General features: G+C 43.5%; 1 protein-coding gene across 3 annotated transcripts in view; it reads right to left on the bottom strand.

Moving 5' to 3' along the window:
- NUP37 (nucleoporin 37) overlaps positions 1–22,825 on the bottom strand; it is a 41,700-nt gene that overhangs the window by 4,759 nt on the left and 14,116 nt on the right. For all 3 annotated transcript variants that reach the window (XM_054033322.1, XM_054033330.1, XM_054033337.1), the window contains 4 exons: positions 9,976–10,066; positions 6,016–6,197; positions 3,732–3,782; positions 3,048–3,141 (listed from right to left, as the gene is read on the bottom strand). In XM_054033322.1, the coding sequence (XP_053889297.1) occupies positions 3,048–3,141; positions 3,732–3,782; positions 6,016–6,197; positions 9,976–10,066 (418 nt within the window). The remainder of the gene's footprint in view (positions 1–3,047; positions 3,142–3,731; positions 3,783–6,015; positions 6,198–9,975; positions 10,067–22,825) is intronic.

Genomic DNA, 22,825 nt, shown 5'->3' with positions numbered 1-22,825 from the left:
CCATGAATTAAAGTTGTAGCGGCTCAAGAGCGCCTGCTGGTTTCCCGTTCTGAGTTGCAGCCCTTCCACTGAATACACCTTACCCCCGAACAAATCAAAGCGCTTAGTGTCCTTCGATTTGGGCGCTGCAGCCTGCTGGCCATGACGCTCTCTTGCGTTCACTGATGACACCACTAGTGAACACGGTGGGGGATGAGTATATAAGTACTCATAATCCTTGGAAGGGACGAAGTACTTCCTTTCCACCCCTCTGGCTGTGGGTGGAATAGAGGCAGGAGTTTGCCATATTGTAGTGGCATTAGCCTGAATCGTCCGAATCAGAGGTAATGCCACCCTGGATGGGGCATCAGCTGAGAGGATGCTCACCACCGGGTCCTGCACCTCTACTATCTCCTCCACCTGGAGATCCATATTACGCGCCACCCTACGTAGTAGGTCCTGGTGGGCACGAATATCTATCGGGGATGGCCCTGAGGCTGTTGTGCCCGCCACCGCCTCATCTGGGGAAGATGAGGAGGATGCCTCAGGTGGCAAGGGGTCTACTGGAGGGTCCTGCTCTAAGGGTCCCTGAAGCGGAGCATCGCCTGCCCCTGGGTCCAGGGCCTCAGGTGGTGTAGGCATGGGAGCCTCCATGCCCCCTGGGGGAGGACGGGAGATGGTGGCCTCCGGGACCCTGGGCTCAGAGCGTGCCGAGCGAGAGGCTGATGGTGGAGCCCCCTGAGCCTGGTGATACACCCACGGGGTCCAGAACGACCAGTGCGTAGGTCCCTGCGTAGGGTCCTCCGCCACCTCCTGCCAGTGGCCCAAGTCAGCCACAGCAGTCTGACCCTGAGGAGGGTATGCTGATATTGAAGCCCCGTCGGAGGAGCGAGACGCTGATCTCGAGGGCCAAGGTGGTGCCGAATGCGTCGGAATCGGCTCAGGACAATACGGTGCCGATCGGCGCCGGTCCACAGGTGATCGGTCCCTGCGCGGTGCCGGTGAGCGGTACCAGGATCGGTGCTGGTGCCGAGATCCGGATCTGGACCTAGACGACGACAACCGCGAGTAGACGTGGTACCGGGAGCGGCCCCTCGAGCTGGAATGGCGCTCGTACCGGTGCCGAGAACTACGTCTTGAGTCCGATCGGTACTGATGATCGTGACGGTGCCGAGACGTAGACCGGTGCCGTGAAGAAGATCTTGGCCGCGAGTACAACTGGTGCCGAGGCGATAGTCGGCGCCGGGACTGTGAGCGGCGACGGGACCTGCTCCGAGACCTGGAGCGGTGCCGTGAGTCTACGTCTTGAGACGGCGGGCGTACCAGTGCAGGTTTGCCCCTGGATTGCACCGTGCGAGGAGCCGACGGTGCCGGTGGTTGGGACGGCGCCGGCTCCGTGAGAGCAATAAGGTCTCTCGCCGTCGCGAAGGTCTCTGGAGTGGACGGAAGACAAGGCTCCACCGCCAACCGAGGTGGTGATCCAGTCCGCACCGGACTCAACGGCCGCGGTGCCGGAGTCGACGGTGTAGCAGGCACTTGCTTCTGGCGCTCTAAAGGCGGACGCGGCTCTACTCCCGGCACCGGGGGAGCCGGCGTCTGCAGGACAGCAGAGTCCTGCGCCTTGCGGGATTTCTTATGTCCCGGAGACAGGGAACGGCGCCGAGGGCCCTGTGGCGGGCGCGGTGCCGAAGGAGGTCGGTGCCATGAGGCCTTGTCCGATTCTGCCCGTGGTGCAGTACCGGTCGGTGCCGCAGGGGCACTGCGCACCGAGGCGCTCGGTGCCGGGGCTGGGTGCGCTGAGGGAGGATCCGGGCTAAGTGCCGCCTCCATGAGGAGCTGCCTAAGCCTAAAGTCCCGCTCCTTTTTGGTTCTCGGTCTGAAGGCCTTACAGATCTTGCACTTATCTGTCTGATGGGACTCTCCTAGACACTTCAGACACGAGTCGTGTGGATCACTCGTAGGCATAGGCTTAGCGCAGGACCCGCACGGCTTAAAGCCAGGAGCCTTGGGCATGAGCTGGCTATGCGCCGGGGAGTAAAAGGGGGGAGAACAACCTCCTTAACCCCCGCTAACAATTTACAACTACTAAAAACGAAGATGAATAACTATTTAAAACTATACAACAACTATGACTACAACTATCTACAGAATTAACAGGATAAGCTAGGGAGAGTGGAGAACAGCTATGCCGCGCTCCACAGTTCCAACGACCGTCAGGGGCGGTAAGAAGGAACTGAGGGGGCGCTGGGTCGGCTGGGGTATATATCCAGCGCCATGAAGGCGCCACTCCAGGGGGCTCCACAGCCGACCCACCGGGTGTTGCTAGAGTAGAAAATTTCTCTGATGATCATGCACGCAGTGCGCGCACACCTAATTGGAATCGATATGAGCAAGCACTCGAAGAAGAACAACAGATTCTCATTCCTCTTGCAATTGTACGAAAAGTAGTATGTGGCATATGCCCACTTGATTTGACTGATGATCCTTGCTTAGTGCTTCAAAGGCATGACTACTACTTCTTCTACCATCCTTCCCAATATCATACCCTGGGATAGTATTTCTCCAGCCTCAACTTTAATCAGTTCAATAATATAGATGTGACAAAAAGCCACCACAGTTAATCATCTGATTGCATTTGTAAACTATGATTGTCCAATTTGTTCTTGAGCCTTTAATACCACTAATAATGATTCTGTCATTATTACATGGAGTGGAGAATTCCATGGTAATTAAAAGACAAAAAAAAAAGTCCCTCCTTGTACCTTACATACATTTTATTTGTACATATTTCCAGAACACAGAGAATTGTAAATAAGCTTATTTTAAACATAATAAAGTATCAGAACCTTCTGATTTGGCCTTATTATAACTAAAGAGTGGAAAAAAGTATAAAACCAAGAGTTGAGAGTATTCTAAGATTTTTCTCTGGTAACTTTTGGCATGGAAAAAGATGAAGTTGTAACAGTTTCTACATGATCTTGATGAACTTTTAAAGGTATAGCTGTTTATACATGGATTTAAAGAGAATGGATTGATCCAACCCAAAACATAGAATTGTATAATTTTACCTGAGGGTGTCCTAAATGATGAACTAGGAGCTGGCAAGTCATCTTTCCTGGATAGCCAGTGGTTGCAAACAAGTTTTCATTCACTCTGGACCACCTATGAATAAATCCAAGGTGCTTTCAAATACATGTGTTATACCATCATGAGCATATGCAAATCTGATTTTTTGTCTGCAGTTAAATATTGCATAAAGCCACCCTAAATTCTGCTGAAACCTGTGAAATACATGCACTGAGATACTTTATATGTAAGACACACCCCATTCAGTACTATCTACATGAATTAAAAATGAATTAATGAGTGTGTTATACATTAAGGACCCTATCCTGCCAAGTCCCAATCACTCTCAACTCCCAATGAGATTAGAATCTTGCAGGACGGAGCTATCTAAAAGCTAACAGTCTATTGATGGAAAGAAGACACGAACACTAGAAGTAATTGGGACCACAATCCTACAGTTGTGTACATGCAGGCAGACCCCTGCACTTGTGTAGAGCCCCACTGATTAGCAACTGTTATATTCTTTCACTTTGTAACATTGCTGTACTACAAGATGCAACACACTGTAGGCATTACTAGAAACAATAAATAACACTTGCTAAAATGAGATTTTTAAAATTAAACAGGCTACTAATATAATTTTTCTTCAAATTAATTTACTATAAACCCCCTCCTCCAAACTATACCTGAATAATCTGGCTCGATCTACATGGACAGGTCTCTTATCTTGTGGATAACTATTAAAAAAAAAGACATTTTGAGTAAGCATCCATTCCACAAACTATAGGAAATGATACACTTCACTTCATATCACAAGGACAAAAAGTACAGATCATTTAAAAGAGTAGCAGGTTCAAGTTGTGGGGTGGGAAAACATCTACTGACAAACAAAAATTATTTTGACAATCAGGTCATGTCTCATATTGTTTTCCACATGTGAGTTTTGACAGGTTAAAGTAGTACAGCTGGATGAGAGGAAGGGGGAAAAAGATGAAAGATGCAATAGCTCTCAAAAATGAGTTTTTAGTTTTTAACAATTTTCTTCAGGCTTTACAGAATTTGTCTTGTGGATGGTGGTTGTAGTTTGTCACAGAAACTAAAAGATTTTCCTAGGTCTCTGTTCAAGACATATTAGTGCCTATACTCTAGAAGAGGCCTCAATATGATTAATATACAAAAAAACATGCTTTGAAGCAGTTTGGGTTGCTACATGTACATTATAAAACTAGAAAAACAAGGAAGTGAAAAGTTAAGCCACCTAAGAATACACATCCCCTATCACTCCACACACAAGCACACCCCATTACCACAATTACCATGTGCAACAGACCATGCACTACAACCTTAATTCTGCCCCACTGTCACCATTTCTGCACGCTCCCCTTTAACCAGATTATTTCCCTCCTCCACCATACACAGAGATGGTTTCATGGAGTAGTTGGTTGTGTTGGTAGAGGGCAGTTTGATAAAAGGTGGAGTGCAAAAGATTGACTAAAGGGAGTGAAAGAATGCTGGCATCCCGCGAAGGGCTGTAATTATGCCCTGTAGTGATACTATTAGGGGAAGAAAATCTAATGTGTCTTAAAAAAAAAAAAAAAAAAAAATCAATTGAATCTAAGGAGACCACACAAACTAAAATGAGAGCTCGTAACCGCTTTCAAGTTCTTTGTTTAAAAGCTGAGCCTCTGGGGAGACTGAGGATCTGAAGAAAAGAAGACTGTAACATGGTACCCAGGAGAATGGGCGGGAGGCGGAGAACCCAAGGCCTACCAACTTGCGTGAAGCAAATGTTATATTTATGCAAGACAATATGTGCTTAGGCATTTGTTGATTTAACCCTTTTCTCTCTGCTTGTCATATTCTATGGATGAATAAATACTACTTGGTTTTGAAGGAGCTCTTCTCTGTCACTGTGTTTACCAGCTGGTTACAGCTCCTGGAGAGAAGTTGATAGCAGAGGCCAAAGCCAGTTGGTTCTGGTGAGAGAATGTAATGGATGAACAAGACCGGTGATCGAGTCTAAAAGTGGGGCAAATTGTGGCGTTTTACTCTAAAAGTGTAGGTGTGGGCCTATCATTTTAAAGAGGTACCACTAGAAAGTTCAAAGGCACAGCACACTCCTGAACCTTAACAACTTGGGCCCGGATTCTGCAAAGACGAATTCATACGTTTAACTTTGTGACCTGTAAGTAGTCCCATTTAACTGACCAGGGCTTTACTTGCACAAGTAGTCTCACTGAAGTCAATGAATATGCTTAACGAAGTAAACGCTCACCATCCTGAATGAGGATGGCATGATTTGGCCCATAAAGTTCAATTTTCACATAGAAGTTCAAAAGGAATTGTCATCTTCTAAATCTTAAACATACGTTTTCCATTTATTCTCTATTTTCAGAATTTTAATTGTGTAAAAGAACTTTGTTTTTGGTACAATCATCAGAAGTCGCTACAGTCCTAACACTTATAGTAAAATATATGTTTAAAAAATAGTGTAACATGTGAATGGACTGGATGGCTGGGGAGGGGAAGCTTATATCATTCTTGAGATTAGACAGGCCCAGTTAGGTCACACTCTACTCAGCTGAAAGAATGGGTAGGCCAGATGCTGAGTCTCTGTTGGAAAAAGAAAGGAAAGAAAGATAAAACATATCGGGGAAAAGGGAGGGAAAAGAAGCGGAGGAGGATGGGGGAGGGGAATCCTGAGGAAACTCTCTTAATCCTTTCTAAACCCCTACTTTCTCCCCCAACTCATCAAAAGGCACTAGTCTAAATTCAATTCCACCAACATTTCAATTGTAACAGAAATTTAGATGAAGAAACAAATAATGCATTATACACTATTTAAAAGCACTGGCTATAACTATAATGAAGTTCTACTTAGCTAAATAAAACATTATCAAAAATATCATCCCTAATCATGCAAATGGAAGAGATGGTATGGGTAAGTCTTCCCCAGCTTGACAATGATACCTGGAGCGAGTAATATCCCAGATTAACCAATCATTTCCAGCAACTGCTCCAATTTTAAGGGTGTTTCTTAAACACCAATGTGCGGACATCAATGGCATTTGTTCAGACTGGAGAGACAGAATGGCCTGCTGGGTAATGAGATCGTAGAATCGTATTGTTCCATTCTTCTCTGCTACCATCAACTGCAAAAGAAAGCAACACATGGATTTTACTCAAACGTTTGTAAACTGCATTCTTTGTAATTTTGGCCATAATTTAAATCTTTATTACTGCACATCAAACCAAGTGCTCCTGCAACAAAGCATTAACAGGAATGGAAGGTGTGACACCCAGCTTTTTGGGGGTGAAAGTGGTCATGTATGTTAACATTCTGGCAACAATTAAAACAAAATGACAACCCAGCCACTGGTATTTAATTTTCTGAGATGAGTGGGTATTGGAGAAAATATGTCAGTTAATATAAATAACTGACATCTATCAATTCACATGCTACACATGATGCACTATAGGCTTTTCCATGTACGCACAGCAACAGTTTAATCATGTGGAATGGCGGCTGAAGCATGAAGGGGCATACAAATGTTTAGCATATCTGGCATGTAAATATCTTGCAATGCCAGCTACAAAAATGCCATGCGAACGCTTGTTCTCACTTTCAAGGGATATTGTAAACAAGAAGTGGGCAGCATTATCTCCTGTAAATGTAACAAACTTGTTTGTCTTAGCGATTGGCTGAACAAGAAGTAGGACTGAATGGACTTCTAGCTCTAAAGTTTTACATTGTTTTGTTTTTGAGTGCATTTATGTAACAAAACAAAAAAAAAAAAAAAAATCTACATTTGTAAATTGCACTTTCATGATAAAGAGATTGCACTACAGCACTTGTATGAAGTGAATTGAAAAATACACCTCTACCCCGATATAACGTGATCCGAATTAACACGAATTCGGATGTAATGCGGTAAAGCAGAGCTCCGGGAGGGGGGGGGGGGGGCGGCGCTGCACACTCCGGTGGATCAAAGCAAGTTCGATATAACATGGTTTCACCTATAAAGCGGTAAGATTTTTTGGCTCCCGAGGACAGCGTTATATCGGTGTAGAGGTATTATTTCTTTTATCATTTTTACAAATATTTGTAATAAAAAAATCTTATAAAGTGAGCACTGTACACTTTGTATTCTGTGTTGTAATTAAAATCAATACATTGGAAAATGTAGAAAAACATCCAAAAATATTTAATAAATTTCAATTGGTATTCTATTATTTAACAATGCAATGAAACACAATTTTTTTAATCGCAATTAATTTTTTTTAGTTAATTGCATGAGTTACCTGCAATTAATCAACTGCCCTATAAATAATAATAATAATAATAATACAGTGATTTGAATTATAAAGCTGTGATCTGCTTCATAATGATCAGGGAATACCAAAGTCATTCTATGTGGGAACTGAGGCTGAACATAAGAGAAATGTTATCAGAGCTCAGAAAGCAGAGGTTACTTACCTTGTACAGTAACTGGAGTTCTTCAAGATGTACATCTCTGTGGATGTTCCAATTGAGGTGCGCATGCATCTTTGATTGAAGATTTTCAACAGCAGTGCTTGTCTGGTTCACACATGTGTTCTAGAAACCCTTGTGACCCATGCCAAGGGATTACAGGGCTGTGGTGGACGACCTGCACAGTTCCATCTCTACTGCAAAAGCCTCATAAAGATGAGACTCTGAAGCAAAGGGGAACAAAGGGCAGGTAGTGGAGCATCCATAGGGGGACACATCTCAAAGAACTCCATTTAGTGCACAAGGGTAGGTAATCTTTCCTTCTTTCAATAGAGCCCCTATGGGTGCTCCACTTCAGGTGACTCTCAAGCAGTACTCTCCAAAGGAGGTAGGAACTTCAGAATCTGGCCTACAACTGATTGCAGAACTGAAGGCAGCATCTGGTCTACAGGCATGCACTAAGGCATAGTGTCTCAAGACGGTGTGAACGAAGACTCACGTAGCAGCTTTCCACTATAGGAACACCTTTTAATAGGGGAACTGATGTAGACTGAGATCTGATAGAATGAGCTATTACCTTAGATGGGCAAGGAACATTATCAGCTCCATAACAGGAGAGGATGCTGTATGGGTTCCAGCTGCTGGAAACCCACTAGAAAATCTCTGGGTGGACACTGGCATTCTGCTAGCTCTTTGACAGACACAGTTCATCTCAGAGAGACTCTAAAAGATTTAGTACCATCCAATATATGCACTCTCCTAATGTCAAGAGCATGAAGGGCATCCTCCTCCTTATTCTGATGGGGTTTAAGGTGGAAAACTGTCCAATGATGAACAGTCTAATTGATATGGAAGTCAGAAACGACTTTGGTAGGACGAATTGATGTGGTCCGAGGTATACCTTTACCTCAAAGACAGTATAAGGCAGGTCAGCCATCACAGCCCCTAATTCACACACTCTTTGAGCAGAGGTAACTGCCACTAGAAAGATGGTTTCCATGGAAAGTTTTAAAAGCAAACAAGTAGTTAGTGGCTCAAAGGGAAGTTTCATAAGAGAATTAAGAACTAAGTTCAAATCCCAAGTTGGCATTCTCTCTCTGACATTTGGGAATGATGAATCTGGAAGTTGCAGCATGAGCAAATACTTAGAAACCTTCCAATGGAGAATGGAATGCTGTGACAGCCACTTGGTGGATTTTGTGCTCCATTAAAAAGAGACCTCAGATAGGAGATCTGAACTTCTTCCCAAATGTGGAAGAGAATGTGGAAGGTGTGCTGAGAAATCAAAATTAATTAAAATCCCAGGCTATTTATCTACACTACCACAAAAGGGACAACCGCTACTGAAAGTATCACTAGATTATGCTCTTTTCTTAGAAGATTTATGTGAGTAGCTCGCAGGTGTCTCCCTGGGCTCACCTCCCTTCGAAGTAGAGGGTTGTGGTAAGGGCTCCTGCTGAGCCTCCAGAGGTTGAAGGGCTGACTTCATGAGTAGGAGTTTGAGCCTCAGTTCTCTGTCTTTCCTGAATCTGGACTTCAGTTGTTGACAAAAGCCACACTTCTGTGGTATGTGTTTCTCTCCCAAGCAGTGAACGCACTGCGAGCGTCTGTCAGTCACTGATGATAGATTCCTTACAACTAAGGCAATTTTTGAAGCCTGGGGAGCTGGGCACACTCTTGTCCAGTGGGGACCTCCCAACAGCGGTTAGCAGAAGACAAAGTCCTCTTCTTTTCTTTCTTTCTTTTTTTTTTTAAAAAGGCAATGGCCAAAATAAAATGTAAATGAAGCAAATAAAGAAAAAGAGGCTTTAAAAGAAGCTACAATTAGCAATTTTAAGTGAGTTAACAATCCAGGAATGGACAGCTATAGCTCCATCTCTAGCCAGGAGCTGTTGAGAAGGAACTGAGGAGGGGTCGCCTGTGCACTCTAGCCAGCGTTGTGGTAGGCAGGGAGCGATGCATGCGCAGGCTGAACGGACACCAGAGGTGCCGGAACAGGGAGGGCCGGTGGCTATGGCCCCATTGGTTTTTTACCAGTTTTAAGGGCAAGCAAGGGGGGTGGGGGTGGAGAAGAGCGAGCATGGGTTGGAGCCTCAGGGAAAAGGGGCAGTGCAAGGGCAGGGTCTTGGAGTGAAGGGGCGGCATGAGGGGGCAGGGCCACAGTTTGCGTGCCGGTGGCCCCCCACTTTTAGGAAGCTTCCACCGGTCCAGACGGAGACTGCTACCAAAGTTCTCCGATCAGCATCGCAAGGACACAGAGACACTTACAGTGGAGCACCCAAAGGGCCACTACTTGAAGAAGAACCAGTGAAATTATAGAATCTGCTGATAATGAAGAAAAACACAGAATGTACTTCTACAGCGAACTCCAGTCATACTATAGCTTCAGAATTTTATAGTTTAGAAAAGCAACACACATTTACATACTGGTTTAAGAAAAATAAGCTGCAAAGTACAACCTTAAAAGCCTCCTCAGGATGCCAGCACACACTCATTCCAGGGGACCGTAGAACAAAATAAGCCTTTTGATTTCCTTCCAAGTCCCAAACCCTAATAAAAAAGAAAAAAAAAAAGTATTTACTGCTGTTTGTAAAAACATTAATTTCCAGCCTTAGCCTGCTGACAGAGAGGTGGACAGAACCAGATGAGACCTGGTATCTATACGCCATCTTTTGAACACAAAGGTATCTAACAGAAGGCCTGATACTGAGAGGTATTAAACACCTAAAAATCTCACTCAAGTTGAAGGGAGTTGTGAGTGTTGAGTACTTCAATGGGTGAGACCCAGATGTCAAAATGAATTTTTTAGGAGACACAAAGGTAGTACATTATTAATTTCTCTTCCTATATTCAAGCATTCTCCCTCCATAATTAACTAGAGGATGGAAACAAAGAAGCGTTATCTTATCATCAGTAGCCCACTTGACCCTCACCCACCCTGAACCATCATTTGGGAGCCACTCCATGCAATAACCCTATAGTGCTATACAGTAGAACCTCAGAGTTATGAATACCAGAGTTACCAACTGACCAGTCAACCACACACCTCATTTGGAATCAAAAGTATGCAATCAGGCAGCAGCAGAGACACCCCCTCCCCTCCCAAAAGCAAATACAGTACATTACTCTGTTAAACATAAACTACTAAAAAAATAAAGGGAAAGCAGCATTTTTCTTCTGCACATAAAGTTTCAAAGCTGTATTAAGTCAATGTTCAGTTGTAAACTTTTGAAAGATAATGTCTATCAGGGATGGTCTAGACAGTATTTGGTCCGGCCATGAGGGCAGGGGACTGGACTCTATGACCTCTCGAGGTCCCTTCCAGTCCTAGAGTCTATGAATCTATGAAAATCTTTAAGAACAATCATAACATTTTGTTCAGGATTACAAATATTTCAGAGGTATGAAAAACCTCCATTCCCAAGGTGTTCGTAACTGTGAGGTTCTACTGTATATGAAACACGGATGATGCTTTCACAATACAGGGTGATATCTAAAGCTCCTGCCCCAGCAAAAACTCTTTTTCTTCAAAATAAATAGTTCAATTATACAGGGGTGACATCACATTGTAAACTATACTCATTAAAACAGTAAGTTCGTACTGTGTGGATATGTATATTCTTTACATATGCATAAGGCTATAGAAATATGGCAGTTCATAAGGTTTTAAATAAAATGCTCTATATAGTCTTTAGAGTTGAGTAGTTACACACTTTTATTGTTTATTCTAGGGGAACTTTCACTGACTTCCAGGGTGCTTAATATTTTAAATGTAAGAGATTTCAACACACTCTCAAATAATGCATCACAAGTCTAGACAAAATAGATATGAAGTAAAGTAAACACATTTAGTGAACAATGTTAGCTTCCTATACCAAACCACAGCAGATCAAATATTTGTTTTCCCTGTAGAAATCATAGGGTTTCCAATCCTGAGGGATCAGTGTCTTTATTTAAAAAACTAACAAGTGTTTTTACAAAATGGAATATCTGCTTGATTAGGTAATTTAGAAATGTACAGTACTTTCTTCCACTGCCAGAAATTGTGCCTTGTAGATATTCCAAGTCAAATCAACACTTTTCATGTGTATTTACTGTGTGGGAGAGAATTACGATATAACTGAGGATGGTGAATCATTTTGGCTAAGGGAGCATGCCATCGTGTCTTCTTCCCAGCTGTGAATGAGGTTATTAGGTGTGGAGACAAATTTATGCTCTCTCCTTTACTCTGTAAACAGCAAAGTGCTGTGCTTGTATCTGGTTTATTCTATGTTGAAATGGAAGGATTAGGCACGTTATCTTTCATGAGTCCTATGGGAGAACAATATGGCCATCTTTTCTGCCCATTTCTTTTCTGCATAACAATAGGGGCCATCTCACTTAGTGAGAGGATTTACCCTCAGATAGGCAGCATGTACCAGAACAGTTCCTTTTGACTAAAAAGATTGGGACAAGGTTATTTATGACTATTTACAATTACGTATGTATTTGATTATGTACTCATTTACTAGTTCTCTGTGGTTCAGTAATGAGCGTAACAAACATGTAAAAATCAAAGCTTTGGCCAAACTGGATTGCAGTCAGTCAATCAGTTATCACAACCAAATTGGCAGAAATTTTGCTCTCCCTTTACTGTTTTCTCCACAGCTCCTGATCTTTTCCCCTCTTTTGTACAAGTCTTTTTATAGCATTCAATAATTTTGTCTTTGATTTTGTATCTTATCCTAGAGAAACTAGGTGGGTGAGGTAATATCTTTTATTGGACCAACTTGTGTCGGTGAGAGAGACAAGCTTTTGAGCTTACATAGAGCTCTTCAGGTCTGGGAAATGCACTGTCACAGCTAAATACAAGGTGGAACAGATTGTTTAGTTTAAGTAGTTAATACATTTCCAGGGACTATTAAACGTGTAGTGGTCTGTTGGAGGATGGAGGAGAGGGGGAGACAAAAACCAAGCGGGGTGGGGTGGGGTGGGGTGGACTGGAGAAGGAGTTAAGTGTGTTACAGATTATTGTAATAAGCCATAAACTCCGTGTGTCTATTCAGTCCATGATTTTTAATATCTAGAAAAGTTATATATTTAAGCACTCAGGCTCATCTTTTGAAGATGTTGTGCAGGTTTCCTTTGAAGACGAGGACTGAAAGGTCAGATATGGAGTGATTGCTTTGTGGGGTGGGGGGGGGGAAGGGGGGGAGAAGCGTTCACCCACAGGTGATATAGTGTTTTAGTCTTTTATCATGTTTTCTGTCAGAGTTTATTGGACAGCCTAGTGATTGTCTCATTTCACCCACACTGTTATTATTAGGGCATTTAGTGCACTGGGTGACGTATACCGCATGTTGTGATAGGGATGTGAAGGACCCATGGATCCTGAAAGGTGTGTTGTGGGGGGGGGGTGGGGAAATGTTGATCATTGTAGCAGTGGAGATATGTCTGCAGGTTTTGCATCTGTTCTGGCAGGGTCTGGTGCTGCTCTGAGTTGATGTGTTTTGACCTGTCTCCACAGGTACAATGACCAATGTCAGCTAGAGTGCTCTTGTGCCCCCTGCCCCTCCCCTCAGTGTCACCAACATTCTGAGGGCCTGAGAGTGAGGCTATATAGGGGGCAGAGGGCACTCACCACCTTAGTTTCTTCCACCAAAAAGCCAGAGACACAGAACAAGCACTCTGATAGAAAAGAGAAGATAGATGGGAAGTGTGAATATGCAGACACATCTTGAAGAACTCCAGTTACAGGTAAATAATCTTTATTTCTTCTTTAAGTGGATCTGCATATTCCCACTTATGGGATGGACTAATAAGCAGTGCTGAAACTAATGTGGAACCCAGAACAGAATCCTAATTGAATGGAGACTGAAGCACCTAAAGACCAAAGTCCAAAACATAGTGTTTAGTGAAAGTATGAATCAACGTCAAAGTTGCAGGTCTGCAAGTGTCAGCGAATGGCACCTGCCTAAGGAAAGTGAAGGAAGTAGCCATAGCTCTTGTGGAATGTGGTTGAATCAAAGCAAGTCATGTGTAAGTCCAGCAATAGATTAATCATCAAGAGAGAGTCTGAGAAGAAACCATAAAATCCATGGGACATTTAGCATAAGACACAATCCTCTAGACCATGTATAAAAACCTTTAGTTCTCACTAAACTGTATGTGAGAGGTCTTCTGGCATCCAGAATGTGTAGGACAGATATCCCCTTATTAGAGTGAAGCTAGGGAAAAAACGTGGCAAATTAATTGTCTGGTTGATGTGAAAAAAAAAATATATATAAAAAAAATCAGACTTCACCTTAGGTAAGAACCTGGTATCAGATCTGAGAACTACCCTGTCCTTTATGAAAAGACATGAAAGGTGGATCAACCATAAAGGCATTCAATTCACTCACTCTCCTGGCTGACATGATGGCAATAATGAAATCCATTTTGATACATAAATGACAACAAGAATACTCAGTGAAGGGTTCGAAGGGTGGTTTCACCAGCCTGGCCAAAACCAAATTGAGATCCCAAGGGACAGAATCTCTAACAGGGGGATACACATTTGATAAACCTTTCAACCTATTGATTGAACAATGAGCAAACAGCGATCTACCATCAACTAACGTATGATACTGGAGATGAATGCTAATGAACTTCTAATGATAAATTAGATAATGTACTTACTGTCTCGGGGTTAAGCATTCCAGAATACAAGGAATGGAAGTAGATACAGGGGAAGCAGGTTTTCCTTTCATCCATACCTGAAATCTGGTCCACTTTAAAATGGTCAAAGCTTCTAGAGGGCTGTTTTCTTAGGGCTGGTCCACACTGGGGCGGGGGAATCGATCTAGGAAACGCAACTTCAGCTACAAGAACAGCGTAGCTGAAGTCAACGTTTCCTAGAGCGAACTAAGTTTACTTACTGCGGGTCCACGCGGCGCAGGCAAGCTCCCCCGTCGACAGCGCTTCCTCCTCTCGGCGAGCAGGAGTTCTGCAGTCGACGGGGGAGCACTTCTGGGATTGATTTATCACTTCCAGATATGACGCTATAAATCGATCCCAGAAGATCGATCTCTAGCCGCCGAATCGGGCGGGTAGTGTGGACCTACCCTTAGTTAGTTAGTGTAGACTGACTGCACAGATGAAGAACTTGTCTGCTCAAGAGCAGATAGAGTCAAAATCTGATCACCCATGCCGTCAGGTGAAGAGACTGAGTTTGGGTGAAAGATTTTGCCCTCCTGCTAAGACAGTAGATCTGGAGACAAAGAAAGATGCGTAAAGGCTCCATCAGATGGTTGAAGGAGAATGGTAAACCACTGGTGACATGGTCAAGTCAAGGCAATGAGAATCATCCTTGCCCTGTCCTGATGTATGTTTTTCATTACCTTCTGGAGCAATGGAAGGGGGGTAGGAGAAGGCATACATCAAACTGCTTCCCCAGTGCAGAAAGAAAGCATCCGACAGGGACAGTCCATTCCTGCCTGCTTTACAGTGGAAGAGGCAACACTTTTTGTTGGACTTTGTTGCAAACAGGTCCACATTTGATCGACCACAGCTGGAGAATATGGTCTGAACCACCTGATCCCTTAAGGACCATTTGTGGATCTGAGAGCTGTCTCTACTGAGATGATCTGTGACTACATTGTCAGATGCAGGGCCACAGTATAAATGTCATAAAGGATACACCAATCCCATAGACTTATTGCCTCTGCACACAGGAGTGCAGAGTGAGCATTCCCCTGCTTGCTGATGTAATAAATCACCAATGTATTTGAGTCGCCACCTGCACAACCTTCCCCCATAGGTGAGGGAGGAAAAACCTGAGGTCCAGAAGAACAGCTCTCAATTCCAACACACTGATGTGCAGCTTCTTTCCTGTTAAGACCAGGCCCTCGAACTGTCAAATGATTCAGATGCGTCTCTGTAATGGAGTTGACACCCGCCTCTCGTGAGTGCCCCCTTATGTTCAAGTGTGAGCCTGTTGTTTCTTAGACCTGGTCTACACTGGGCGAGGTGGTGGTGAGCTAAGTCAGTCTAAGTTACGCAACTTGAGCTACGAAAATTGCGTAGCTGAAGTAGACGTACTTAGAGCTACTTACTGCGGTGTCTTTACTGCAGTACGTCGACTGCTGCCGCTCCCTTGTAGACTCTGCCTACCCTTCTTGCTCCGGTGAGTACTGGAGTTGACGGGAGAGTGGTCGGGGGTCGATTTATCGCGTCTTCACTAGACGCGATAAATCGACCCCCACTTGATCGATTGCTCCGGAGGTAAGTGTAGACATGCCCTTAGTTCTTGGAACGGGGTGGCACCCACCTCTTGTGCGCATCCTCCCCCCTGTCCCTCTTCCTGCCCCCTGGCCAATGGTTTCTTTGGTGGGTCTTCAGTGACTCAGCTGAAGGGCTGAGTCACACACATTGTCTGTAGGTGGAACAGAACAAACACCTTCCAGGGTATACAATTTTTACCTTCCACCAAGACTTCCTCTCTGGAGACATTGCCCTCTATAACTGTCCAATGGGGCCCATCGAGGTACTCTCCCATGGGTACATCCTTTTCAGCAGCCCTCCCTGGGGTCAGTCTTTAACCAGACCAACAGGGCCCATGGTGGTACCCTCACTTGATCTGGCTAGGTTCTGGGCTCGGTCCTTGCTCGATCCTTGTAGCCAGCTCGAGCTCCTTCTTGGCTCTCCCGGTCTTCAGTAGCCTTCCCTGGGCTCAACCCTGCCTGCACTTCTTTCAGCCAGTCAGGAACATGGTCCTCTCTTTTCCAGCTCCAGGCAGCAACTGACTGCTCTGTCTCTGTTGCTCTTTTTTATATTGCCCTCCTGGCCTCTGATTGGCCACTCCAGCAGCCCCTCTGATTGACTGCTTCCCCCTCTAGGCTGCCTGAAGGACTTCTCCTTTGCTCTTTTCTGGGGCGGGGTGAGGCGGAGGCCTCCGGGACTAGTCCAGCCCGTCACAGTACCTCAATCCATGTTCAATGCATCCAAAGTTACCATCAGAGATGGATCTGGGGGATTGAACTGTACACCTCTGAGCATTCACTTTGACTGACCACCATTCTAGAGAGACTGATGTTCTGAGGCATGGTGATCCACCCAGGAAGCTTGTCCCAACTTAGCCTGTAGACCTGAGACATCCAGCGCTGTATAGGTCTCGTTCTTAGATGCGCAAATGGAGTCACATTAAGTAGCAGCTGCCATAGACCCTGAGACCCAAAAATAATTTTACTCCGAGTAGAACACTATTGAATTTTTAATGAATCCTGGCTCCTCTTGAGAAATCTTTGCTCTGGTAGTAAGGCTCTCTGTTCCACAGACCCCAGTATCGAGCCCACGAAGGGAATCCTTTGAGTAGGAGTAGAATTGACTTAGGGTAATTGAGAAGGAGTTTGAGGTCCAAAAATAGACTGTCAAGGTAATATGGTGTATCAGGTCATCATATACAGTAGCCAATTGTCCAAGTACACGTAAACAAAAATACCACAATTCTTTAGGTGCACTACTATCACGGAAAGGCACTTTGTAAAAACTCTGAATGCTGTGGCGAGGCCAAATGGGAGCATCTTGTACTGGAAATGGTGCTCAGCCTGCATGAACTGAAGGTACTTGTGAGGATTGTGACAAACCAATATATGAAAATATGCATCCTTTAAATTAAAAGTCGTGAACCAATCCATGACCAACAGCAAAGGGATTACGGAGGCTAAAGTCAATATATGGAACATAAGCTTCCGAATGTACATGTTCAGATCCCTTAAGTCTAGTATTGGATGAACAGCCCTCCATACTTTTTCTGTACCAGGAAGTAACGTGAGTAAAAGCCCTGACCCACCCCTCAGGCATATGGGGACCTCATTGACTGCTATCAGAAGTAACTTGTCTACTTCCGCAAGAGGAATAGTCTCATGAATGGGATCCCTGAAGAGGGGAGGGTAAGAGGAATTGGAAGAGCGGGAGGAGGGAAGGGGAAGCAACTTTTCCAAATTGTGTGGCATAGCCCCTTTCTACAATCTCTAGCATATATTGTTCTGATGTAATTTGCTGCCATGCATTGATAAAGTGGACTAACCTGTCTCCAAAAAGGGGGGATAGATTGATCTTGATTGATTGGTTCTTGACTCTCAATTGTCTTGTCAAAATTGAGACTTCTTGTTCCACAACGAAGAAGAGGAAGCAGATTGTTTAGATCTAGATCTCATTTTGAAATGCCTCTTTCTATGTTGATTCTGGAAGGCTGCTGGTATTGTTGACATCTCTCATTTGAAAAAAGAATGAGAGAGGCTGGGCGTGGGACTCTCTTTGGTACTGGAAAGAAGGTGTAGAGGGCTTTGTCCTAACAGAGTCTATCAAACCCAAAGAGTGGGCTGTCGATCTTGCGTCATTTAGTTTTTCCAGCAGTTTGTCTGTCTTTTCACTGAAAAGATCCTCCCCTTCAAAAGTAGAGATCCTCCAGGTTACTCTTAGCATCCAGAACTAGAGAGGATAAACAAAGCTATGCATGACTCCTAATGGTCACAGCAGACGCCAATGCTCTGGCAGCAGAGTCTGAAGCATCAAAAGAGGCCCTGAAGGAGTGCTTAGCTACGTTTTGGCCCTCCATTAAATTGGCATTTGCCAACCTTCCGTCATCAGGTGAGTCTTGTAAAAATAATGTAATCTGTTCTCATAAGTGGAATTGGTAGCGGGCCACAACTGCTTGACAATTCACCACCCAAGTATTGAGGTATGATGTGGAGAACACCTTTCTCCCCAATAAACCAATCCTTTTCCACTCCTTGTTGGCTGAGGTGGAGTGTGGTTGTCCAGATTGTGCCCCTTAACTGGCAGCTGCCTCCACCAGTAAATTAGGGTTAGAGTGGGTTTGGAGACAGTAAAACCCCTCAGAAGATATCTGACACAACTGGTCAGCTTTTCTATAAAGCAGATTAAGAAAAAGCAGGCATGGTCCACATGGATTTAGCCGGCTGTAGCAAAGTATCAAAATGAGTAAGGATATTCTACTCCTAAAAGTAGCTTCAAGGATACCAAACATTGGGTGAGAAATCTCTTTCACAGGCACTACAGGAAGATTTAAAGTGGACACCATATGATCCGCCAAATCATGGAACAGTTTATCATCCTCAGAAGGACAGGAAGCTGAAGCTACCCCCAAGATGTTCATTGGGTGATAAATCGGGTTCATAGTCCATTTCCAAATGCTCCAGCTCAAAGATGGGAGCTACCTTGTTGTCTTCCTTTTCAGACAGCATTTCCTGCATCACTATCTGTAATGTTGATGGATTTGGAGGAGGGCTGTTTTGTCCCTATGCCTCTTTTTCTTTGGTGCCAGGACTGATGGAACTGAAGGTTGCTGAGGGCCCTGATTTGAACACAATCAATTAATTCCATCTTCCTACATTCAGAAGTGGAAGTTGGAACCAACCCTTTGTCTTGCAAGTGTAGGAGTTCTGTCAGGGTTGGGTATCTGTGAGGCATGAGGTATGGCACTGGTGAGGGTGACCGAACTGTCTCAACCTCTCTTCTGGAACTGAGGCAGTTGTGTCTGACTGCATGGCCATGGACTTGGACGTGTGTAGCCTTGGGGGCTTGATTAAGGGAGTCACAGGAACCTGATCCAGCCCTGACCAGGGTTGCTTCTTGGAACCCTTCAGTTGCTACAACCTACTGGAAGCCCCAGGGGCCGAGACTGTTCTCTTGGACCCTGGATCTGAGGCCTGATGGGATCCAGAGCATCAAGCCTTGAAAGTTTCCTTTTGTTAGGGGTATAATGCTGCAGGAGGTGGAATCTTATGCTTCATTTAAGCAGAGGTCCTAACCACTTGTGGTTGTAAAAGTCCCAGGTCATTTTTTGCAGCATGAGGAGTGTTAAATTCCACCTGGGTAACTATTTATAAACAAAAAAATCCTCTGTAGTTTCAGTTTGCTACAGTATTCACCACTTTCTGTCTAAAATTGCTGGTGTGTGCTGTTAAAAGGTTGCTTGGTACCTTTTGATCACGGGCAAAGCGATCCCTGAATCTGTAATTTGTAAAGCTCATTTAGATTTGTAGAGATGAAAGGTGCTATGCACGTGCCAGTCACCTTCCCCAAGGAAGACAAAACATAATATTTTAACTGCCTATATTACTGCAACATTAAGACTGAAAATTTAGATACTTTTATGAGTGTACAGTTCCTTCATCAGTAAAAATGGAGAAACCCTGGATTCTGCAAAGGCCTTTATTTAGCAGTGTGATTAGATTTAGTAGTGAAATAGTGTGAGCTTATTCAAGGGTGTAGTGATTTTCTGGTTTCACCCACATAGTTGTCATTGGGGCATTTAGTGCACTAGATAAGGTATTCCAAATGTTGTGATAGGTATAATGTAGGATCCATGGATCTTGAAAGGAGTATTGGGGGGGGTAGGGGTGGATGTTGTTCATATGTCTGCAGGTTTTACATCTGTTGTTCTGGCAAGGTCTGGTGCTGCTTTGAGTTGGTGCGGTCTTGGGGAAGCTTGCTTCTGATGATGAGCTTGGAGAGGTTGAGGGGATTCCCCTCAGAGCATATTATGTGGTGTCTGAGTACCTGGCTGTAGATAACAGATTTCTTGGTGTGGTTGGCGTGGTTACTGGATCAATGAAGGTAGGTGTGGTGATCTGTGGGTGCCTTATATATGACTGTCTGTAGGATTCCATTGTTGAAGCGGATTGTGATGTCCAGGAAACTGATGTTAGTGTAGGAGTGTTCCAGAGAGAGTTTAATGGTGAGGTGGTAATTGCTGAATATGTGGTTGGCAGGAAATCTATGAGGGAGTTTAAGCCATGAAATATCATTCATGTATCTCAGCTTTATCATTGGCTGTGTGGTGCATTTGTCCAGAAATTCTTCAAGGTGGCCCATGAAGAAGTTGGCATATTGAGGAGTCATCCTAGTTCCCACGGTTTGGACAAAATGTTTGCTGTTGAATGTAAAATTGTTATGGGTGAGAATATAATTGATGAGTTTGGCAATGAGCTTGGGGTGAATATCTGAGGGTTGTCCATTGTCTTGTAAATATTTGAGGCAGGCAGTTATACTGTCATTTTGAGGGATGTTGGTGTTTAGGGAATGAACGTCTGTGGTGGTGAAGCAGGCTGTTAATGTCGCAGAGTTTGTGGAGGAAGTCAGTTGTGTCCAGAGGAAGCTGATCTTTTTGGTGGTGAGTGGTCTTAGGATGGTTTCTATGAGTCCAGGTATTCCTTCAGTAGGAGTGCCGTGGCCATTTAGCTGTGATGCTCAGAGTATCTTTCCCAGACCTGAAGATGAGCTCTATGTGGCTTGAAAGCGTGTCTCTCTCACCAACAGAAGTTGGTCCAATAAAAGCTATTACCCTCACCCACCTTGTCTCTCTAAAATCCTGGGACTGACATGACTACAAATACAGTAAGTTATTTTACAGATTAAAAAGGCTCAATCGTTACTCTGTGAAGAAAATCTTTTGCAAGGATGCAATCCTTAAAGTACTAGCTTTCTTTTATCAGAAAACAAGAAATTGGCTAGGGCTATACTATCTGAGCTCCTTAGATATTAATGTACTTCCTTCCGAATGTGAACTAAAAAAAATCCCTCAAAACTTTTAAATAAACTGTTTTTGAAAGATGATCATACTGAGAAACTGAACTTTGTTTCTGCCAGTGACCTTTGAAAAAAGTCCATGAGGTAGTTTTCAGATTAAATGTGGTGATTTCATTTTTAAGGAATTTACAGTATAGAATAAAAGTTCTCACTACCACTTCATGATCCTCAGTATAAATCATAACAATGTCACACAGGAAACTTCACATTTCATTAAAAAAAACAAAATGGTTACTTAGTATTACATTAATAGCACAAAATTAACCTGAAATGTTTCTTTTTGAATAACTTCATAATTAAGTTGCGTCTGATGAAGTAGGCATTCACCCCCGAAAGCTTATGCTCCCAATACTTCTGTTAGTCTTAAAGGTGCTACAGGACCCTCTGTTGCTTCATAATTAAAGCTTATTCAACTAAGTTCCAAAGATTTGTTTCAGAAACTGCTTTTACTTTTACAGGATTATCAGATACCGTACATAGGAGACAGGCTTAAACTTGCATAATGACCACAAATAGCAGTGCAATAGAAGCTAAACAGAATCACATCTGGGGGACATATTAGGATGCATACAACAACAACAAAAAATGGGCAGAATATAAGACTATGGAATCCAAAAATCAGGAAATATTTTCATTATGTCACAATCTTTAATCTTATTCCAATTCCTTCTCCATTGTAACCCATTACAATGCATAATAGCTATCTTGGTGAATGAGCTCAACAAACCTTGGATTTGAAAAGTCTCAGTCCTTAAAGAAGAAATGTTTTGGTAGCATTATAAAAAAAAGAGGTATCAATGCATTCCAGATACTGGAGGTGGTGTTCTGCCAGAATAAATAGGGTAAGAATAAAATAATACAGAGTACAATAAAAATCTGCTCAATTTTTTATTCTGGCAAGAAAAAAAAAAGGAATAATTTTGAACATGTGCTATAAAGACTAAATAAGAGTGGTGACAAAGATATTCAACATTGCAGGAGGCAGGAACAAATGAGGACAGGCAGCAATTTTGTGCACACTATGGCCAAGAGTCTGAAATGTTTATTGAATTAACAAAATGACACCCAGGAACAACATGTCCTGGCAATGGTTTTAACAAAAGTGAAGGACAAGGGAAAGGAACAGCAGTCCGGAGCCATCACTGGCTTTCCTTCATTTTGGTTTTTATAATACTGAGCAACCCAACTGTTCAAAGGTCAAATAGATCTACCAAGTTTCATAGTGTTGGGCAAGCTACTGCACTGGGAAGCCACTGAACATTGCACTAAATTTTGGCATTCCAGCAAATCCAATCTCTAACAATGAAACACACCTTCCTGATGTCAATCCTTCTCCCACATATCTCCATTCAAGCAGCTAATCTAACCCTTGCTGCCAGGATGCAGAAGCAAAATTTGTGGTCACGTGAAACAAAAAGAAATAAAGATTGAACCTGATTGTGACCCACATAAATTCCTAGAGTCCATGTCAATGAAACAGCCTGTACCTTGGCATGAATAGTCCAAAATGAATGGAAGTGAGAAATTATCTGAGATGCAGCAACAAAGAAGCACCATACACATACAAAAAAAAAAAGGGGGAACGGGCCTGCAATATACATATCTTTTGCCATGATATAAAAAATAAGGGTGGGTAGGTGGGTGCTGCTGTGTGTGCTGGAGTAGGAAGGTTATGTGTCTGACCCCAGCCTTGGATGGTGACAGCCAATCCTAACACATGACACAGACAGCATTACT

Source organism: Malaclemys terrapin, chromosome 1 (genome assembly GCF_027887155.1).
Source record: "Malaclemys terrapin pileata isolate rMalTer1 chromosome 1, rMalTer1.hap1, whole genome shotgun sequence".
Taxonomy (NCBI): domain Eukaryota; kingdom Metazoa; phylum Chordata; order Testudines; family Emydidae; genus Malaclemys; species Malaclemys terrapin.
Note: the sequence above shows the minus strand (reverse complement) of the source record. Positions and strands in the feature narration are given on the sequence as shown.